Source organism: Etheostoma spectabile, chromosome 17 (assembly GCF_008692095.1).
Source record: "Etheostoma spectabile isolate EspeVRDwgs_2016 chromosome 17, UIUC_Espe_1.0, whole genome shotgun sequence".
NCBI lineage: Eukaryota > Metazoa > Chordata > Actinopteri > Perciformes > Percidae > Etheostoma > Etheostoma spectabile.
The window spans coordinates 10,344,718-10,352,000 of record NC_045749.1 but is presented as its reverse complement, the minus strand read 5'-3'; the positions used below and the strand labels follow the sequence as shown (position 1 = coordinate 10,352,000).

Sequence of the window (7,283 nt, the reverse complement as noted above, 5' to 3'; positions counted from 1 at the left end):
CTAATATATACATACTCTAAACAGAAACAACGTAGAAAGATGAGTGCAATGAAGAGACCAATAAAATTATTTAAATGTGGAACATAGTGTAAAGGGTACTGGGATAAATAGTATTAAGTTATTATATTACAATATGAACAGTAATGACTTATGACAGATTTTTTTTTTTTTTTTTTTTTTTTTTTTTTTTTTTTTTATTGTTTGTGTTTTTTTTTTTGGGTTTTCTAATAGGAATGAGAATGATGAAATAAATAGATAAAAGTGAGATATGAGAATGATGAATAAATACTAATAAATGGAATAATAGTGGAACCAGTAAGCAGGTGTTGTAGAGACAGTGTTCTGGGTTAATGGCCAGAATTGAACCTGACACTGTGGGTCAGTAGCAGCTGTTCATCAGGAGATGGCCTGTGGGTAGAAACGTTTCCTGAGTCTGTTGGTTTTGGCGTACAGTGCTCTGTAGCGCCTACCAGAGGGGAGAAGCTGGAACAGGTTGTGTCCGGGGTGAGAGGGGTCTGCAGTGATGGTTCCTTCCCGTTTCCTGACTCTGGATGTGTATAAGTCATGGACGGAGGGCAGGTTGGCACTGATGATCTTTTCTGCAGTACTAACTGTCCATTGTAGTCTGCTGCTGTCCTTTTTGGTGGCAGATCCAAACCAGACAGTGATGGATGTGCAGAGGACAAACTGGATGATGGCTGTGTAAAAGTGGATCAGCCGCTCCTTAGGCAGGTTGAGCTTCCTGAGCTGGCGCAGGATGTACATCCTCTGCTGGGCCTTCTTGATGATGGTGTCTGTATTGGGCTCCCACTTCAGGTCCTGGGATATAGTGGATCCCAGAAACCTGAAGGATTCCACAGCAGACACAGGGCTGTTGAGTATGGTGATGGGGGGAAGAGAGGGGGGTCTCTTCCTGAAGTCCACGATCATCTCCACAGTCTTGAGCGTGTTAAGCTCAAGGTTGTTCTGACTGCACCAGAGAGCCAGCTGATCCACCTCCTGTCTGTCTGATATATATATAAAATGTGTCTTGATGTTTTTGAATGTTGATGCTTATTATCCCTGATTGACTGACTGTAGGTATGTGTGTACGTACCCTGACATGTAGGTAACACAACATATGGAACATTGAAGCAAATGGGCTACACAAGCAGTACGCCATACCAGGTGCCTCTCCTGTCAGATAAGAACAGGAAACTGAGGCAAGAAGAAGAAAACTGGATAAAGATTGGAAAACTGTGTCCTTGTCTGATGAGTCTTGAGTTCTATTGCAACATGCAGATGTTTTATTAGCCTTTTTTCTCATCCCACCCCCTTTCCGAGCCATCCATTAATGACAAAACTCCATTTGCACACCAACATTATCTTCCCAGACTAAGTATGGTATTACGGTGAAAGACTGGAGCATTGCTGAGAATAGAATAGAATTTGCTTGTGAACCCATGAATCAGACTGTTGTTTCTCTTGGCTCCAAAGCCTTAAGGGAGGGTAGGTTACTCTGTAGCAGCAGACAATGTATTGTGATGCAGTCGTGTAACTGTAAAAAAGTTTTAACATATTGAGTCACAGACAGTAGAAAATGACTGATACACAGCCGAGCCTAGAAAATAGACAGATTGGATAACAGGCTGCTGCAGTATGGACAACATCAGAGCAACATGGTCGCCCATTATTCATGTTGTGTGATCATTTACAGAACAAGATTTGGATTACACCTAACTGCCAGTCAAAAGACAGCATTTTACCACCCCAAACTCTCAAATGAAATGCAAAGTGACAGTCATTAAGAACACAGCCTGTTTCTGTCCACAGTACAGACTGAACACCTGCATATTTAAAATATGTTCAGCCACATTAAGCTGCAAACTATCTTGAGAGCATCACTCTGGCCTATTTAATGAAGTCAGCTGAAACTAGAAGATCTTTAGAGCAGACTCACTCCCTCTTCCTCATTTGTGTAGAGTAGTAGTGTGTGGGAGTTCGGTTTGGCTGGCCAGCACAATCTGTCCAGGGTGGCAGCGAATTCTCATGCTGGCCAAGGAGCCAGCTCGAGGTAATTATGTGTCCCTGGTGGATGACTCATGCAAGGAATTATGAGTATCTCTTGCTCTTTTAGTAAGCAAATTTTCGTACATGTGTGATTTCTTGTCCCTGCCCTAATGTGTTGCACCTGTGTCTCATTGTCTCACCTGTCTTGAGTATTACTAAGTGCTGTCTTCCCTTTACCCCAGTGCAAAATGGTCTGCTTCCTTGTGTTCAGCCTTCAAGCATTTTTCCTTGTGTCCTGTTGTTTTCCCCGTTTTTCTGGATTTCCCTTTGCCTGCCGTTTTTGGACACTGTTGTCTCCAAGTTTATTAGCATTGAGTCATGTATCTGTGGATCCATGTTCCTGTGTGCGTGATAACATGTTCAGGCATTTTAACTTATTGCTATAAAGATGGTAACCGTGGCTACTTGGAACTAGAAGATGTTTAAGTGGTGTGCTGTATTAAAAAAACCTCATGCTCAGCTGAATATAAAACACTGGGGGAATAAGAGGAGTAAAAGAAGACTTATGTTGAAACAAGTGTGATATATTTGAAATATTAGCTAAAAGGCCCAGAATGAGCAAGTAACTATGTCAGACATAGAGCACAAATACAAACACAAACACATTTAAGGAGAGGCCATCCCCCTCAATGTACTGGTCTTACTCATGCACCTCAATGTGTCCATCTGCTGGCTGTTAGTGGATCTGCCATGATGTCATCTTTTGGCACACGAAAGATACCAACAGTAAATACATTTTAGTAAAAGGTTTTATTCAATAGCGTCCCAAGTACAATCCTGTATCATATCTTACAAACATCTGAAAAAAGAGACAATGGGTGAGAAGTTTACAGAGCAACACACAGGATAAGGAAAAAAATCAAACTCGATTGGCAAACTGGAAGACAAACTTAAACTTCAATTTTCATCCTCAAACATTATTATAGAGCCATGTTTGTATCGTTACTTCAAACATTATCTCATTTCAAATTATGGCCAAATGTGAGGAACCTGCTGTGCTCCTAAAAACTGAGAAACCGTTCTCAAACGTAAAATGATTGGACAGGGAGGAGGGCAAGCCTGGACTCTCATTTGTCTCAAACATTAAGACTTGTGTCGGCATTGAAAGGTATTCGCTCCATAAGTTGAAAATACTGTCTTTTTCTCACCCTGTCCTCTTGACAGTGTTTAAAGAAATCAATCACATCATTATTTATCTGGGATTTGTATAATCTAAAGTTTAGTGCAGTTTCTCTTCAAAGCTAATCAGTTTCAATTCACAAAATGTTTCCCTATAGATGAGTTGTGCAATACCTATTCTTTACATTTCAGTCATAGTTATACAAAGAAAAGCAAAAAAGAAAACAGACATTGAACATTTTCCTGTAGCTCTTATTACCATCACAAAGGTAACAAGACCATACAGTAATGAGGATAATTCTGATTTCAAAATGGGACTCAATGTGGAGAAAAATGGAGGGTCTTGTTATCTCCTGAGCAAGAAATGACATTTCGAGCTCCAGAATAACGGAACTCTGCATCTTATACCTCTTTCACACGAAGGACCAAGGTCCTACCAGGGTTGTTTGACCCATGTTTAACCTTTCTTTAGTCAATTCAAATCAAACCAGTCAACACAGGTTTATCCATGGTCACAAATATTCAGATATGACTGACCCATACCAATCTGGTCCCCCTCATGTGCTTGAACTGGGCACATATGCAGTGAAAAGTCACATACAGTCCAGGACTGGTGTTTAGTACTTGAATTGCTTATTGTACAGTAGGCCTGCAGTTTGATGTGATGTGGTGTGAGCTCGGGCGAGCAGACTGAGGAAGAGAGAGCAAAACGAGAAAAATTAAAGCTTATTTTATGATTGTTTCACAGCGATAACATTCTAAAGCACATATGACCATCAAACACTCAACGGTAGCAATAAGAAGGGAAGTAAGCTAGTTAAATTACTATTTAAAACAAAGTTTCAGAACAATAAGAGTAAAGTTAGATTCGCTGTCAGCTTGCCAACTTTTCTTACAAAAGAGATTTGCGCCAGCCAGCAGCCACACTGAACTGCCGGCTGCAGACCTGTGTCTCAGGCGACCGGAAAGAGAACGTGGCGGTGCTGTGGATGAGAAAATTATACAAAACACTTACTTGCATTGGTTTTACGTTCTAAAGCTGGGTTTTCGGAGGGAGCTTATATAAACAGCAACCAGTGAGCAGAGGGACAGTAGCCAGCTGTGGCTGGCTGGCGAGTTAGCTAGCTTGCTAATTCCACTCAACATGCCTTCATGCTGCGCTGGTTAAAGAAAATGAGCCAAACTAAATTGTCACTCATCTGGCAATAGCAATGTGCTTTCCTACGCTGTGACAAGAGTGCGTGAATGAAACAAGTTGTTACATTTGATTCATTTAGTGGCCGTGCAGCTAGCTGGCAGTTCTCAGTCTAGCACCAACCACGGTGCAGAGGGAGTCCAAAGTCGCACGGTATAGGCCATTATTATATTAGTTGATTATGCAGGTTTGTGTTTGTTGAAATAAATATACCTACACAGGTAGTTATGTTTCTCGTGCATTTGCCCTCTTATAGACAAAACTTGCAAAAGTATGTTCCAATTGATTGAATCCATAGACTGTATACAGATGGATGGCATACATGAAGGCTCCATGGGCAACCTGCATAGTAATGAACACAGCTCCGCCACGAACGCTGTATCCAGGTTTTATTATACATCAAAAGGGGTACAGCAGGCCTCCAGGATATGCATTTGGAACAGTGGCCAAACAGTGAAATTACAACTCCCAGTCTGTTACATGATGCAGGAAAATAACGCTTGAACAAACACTCAACAATACGTGTGATAATAACTACCTAAAATGAGATAAATATTTGGGAAAATTTATTGGATATAGTGTATTTAGATTTTTTTTTTTTTTTAGCTTGGCCCATGTCCCATCTGCTAACACTGAGGTGGTGGTATTTATGACAGCCACCAGGGGAAATTCAAGGGGTTTTGGCTTTATCTTTTATGGTCTACGCATCAACCCGTTATACCCTGCTCATCCACGTTTATAGAAGGAAAATTCTAATGGCATTTTTGATCAGATGAGATGACTGACAATCAACTACAATTTGTGTCGCCCGGATTGTTAGCAACACTGGTCGTGTGCAGACTGAAATCAGCCCATGTCTAACCGACCTCTAGACCTGGGTTGTGAAGCCTAGTCGATCAACGCGGGTTAACCCTTTTAAAACAAGTCAACCCTGGTTGAACCCACGAAGTGAAAGTGGTATTAGATGTCTTCTACAATTTCCAATCAGGCAGTGATGTAAGATGCAAATATTGTAGAGGTGGAAAGTAAAACAAGCAGACAATTGAGGGTTAGTGATTGGGCTATGAACATGACTTGGGTGGGTAAAAGACAGATTGGTAAAAATATCATTTTAAATGAAAGTACAATTAACAGTCATTATTTTCTATTAGAATAGCATTAACAAACTAAGCACAAACTGACATCATAAAGCAGTAATAAATAAACAGGACATTTCACTGCACTTCATTTTGGGAACACCAATGTTCTGGTAAGGCTGGCGTAATTGTTTTTACATTCATGGGAACGAGACTGTTAACTATGTACCAACCTGTAACATAGCGTGGTCACACCCGCGGCAGAGAGACACAAGACACATAGTACTTGAACTGTTTTACAATCAAGCTAAGAAAGGCACTGTAATAATGTTATACCACATTCGATTCTTATGCTCTCAATTATTCACGTTGAAAAAGGTAAAAATCTAAAAATATTTTGTTGGACATCATTAGTTTTTGAAAAATAAAGTTTGACATACTTAAAAAAAATATTTTTTGCACCTTTGTGTCATTTTAGCAAGGACAGTTTAAAAAAAGTAATTTGCTATTAAAAAAAAAAAAAAATTTAAAAAGAAAAAGAAGAAATACTTGTTGGACAAGAACATTACTTATGGTTTTGTGCAGAAAGGGGAAAAAAAAAAAGTATTAGAGTCCTCGCGGCCCAAAAGAAAAATCTTTGAGTTTTAGTTTGTCAAAATGCTTCATGAACTGTTGTGGCCCAACAAAGAGGAAAATACCCAAAACATATATAAATTAGTGCTCTGTGTTGGCAAAACCTAAGAGAAAGAGGAAAAGAAGAAAAAAAATTATACACAACAAAAAAAAAAAAAATACTAGGTGGGTCACAGTGCTACCCATTTGGACAGGGATGTGTCTGTCACTGTTACTAGAGGACAGCGCTACATTTAAGAGTGCTCCATGTTCCATGGGTAAAAACAGCACTTATGGAAGTCATAGTCCTATGCTGCTGTGACATTATGGTCACTGGATTTCCAGTTTGCTGTACTTCACACCACGGTTCCACTGCAACGATCGCCATGACAACGGCTGCTGATAGTTGCGAGGGACCATGCCGTTGACGTTCTCTTCAAAGTATTTGAACAGTCTGTACCACCAAACCCGCGAGAATGGGTTACCCTGTGACGTCTCCTTCAGCGACTGAAACAAAAAGACAACAATACTGTAACGTGTGAACATTAAATATTACACGCAAATGTAAAGGAGAATACCGGCCAATTTTTTGCGTTAATCTTGATTGCTATAAATATGCGTGTACTTCTGATTAAAAAACCTGACCTGATTCGGTGCAGGCAACACAAAGTATCTGCAGCTACGTGTACGAGATTCCACTGAGCTAAAACAGCAGTTTTCGGGGCAAGTTTTAGAGTGCCTTTCTGCCTCTTAACAGACACAAAATGCAATTAAATTGTATGTGCAACATGAACACTAGGGCTGTAACGATATGAAAAATAAAACCAAAATCACACAGAAGACACTCAGCTCCACAAATCTGTGTTGCGGTGGGAGAAGGCAGAATCCCGACACACCCCTTCCAATTCCAGAGTTATCAAACTCGTCCAGATCCAATGCTACCACGTCTTTAAATTGCTAGTAGTCCTTTTGGTGCCGTATTTCTGTTTTGTCTGGTAAATTTAGCTAACTGTAAAGACGGCTAAAAGCGAAAGAGGGGGCACCGGTAACGCTAACGGAGGTGTAGCTAATGCTACAAGTGGCCGCTGTTCTGACTCGGGTGCCTGGGTCTGTTTCCCGATGGTTCAGTAAACTGCCCTTAGCGTCCTTAGTACCGGAGTTAAATGCTGACCGGGCTGGCTGCTAGCTGGCTGGGGGTTGCCTGCGGATGTGTCCCCCGGCCGGGGCTGTAA

The 7,283-nt window shown here is 40.8% G+C and overlaps 1 protein-coding gene across 1 annotated transcript in view; it reads right to left on the bottom strand.

The window, feature by feature from the left end:
* Positions 1–3,234: 3,234 nt before the first annotated feature.
* Positions 3,235–7,283, bottom strand: part of sgms1a (sphingomyelin synthase 1a) — a 21,946-nt gene continuing 17,897 nt past the window's right edge. The window contains exon 6 of the mRNA XM_032541501.1: positions 3,235–6,558. Coding sequence (XP_032397392.1) covers positions 6,382–6,558 — 177 coding nt within the window. The 3' untranslated portion in view covers positions 3,235–6,381. The remainder of the gene's footprint in view (positions 6,559–7,283) is intronic.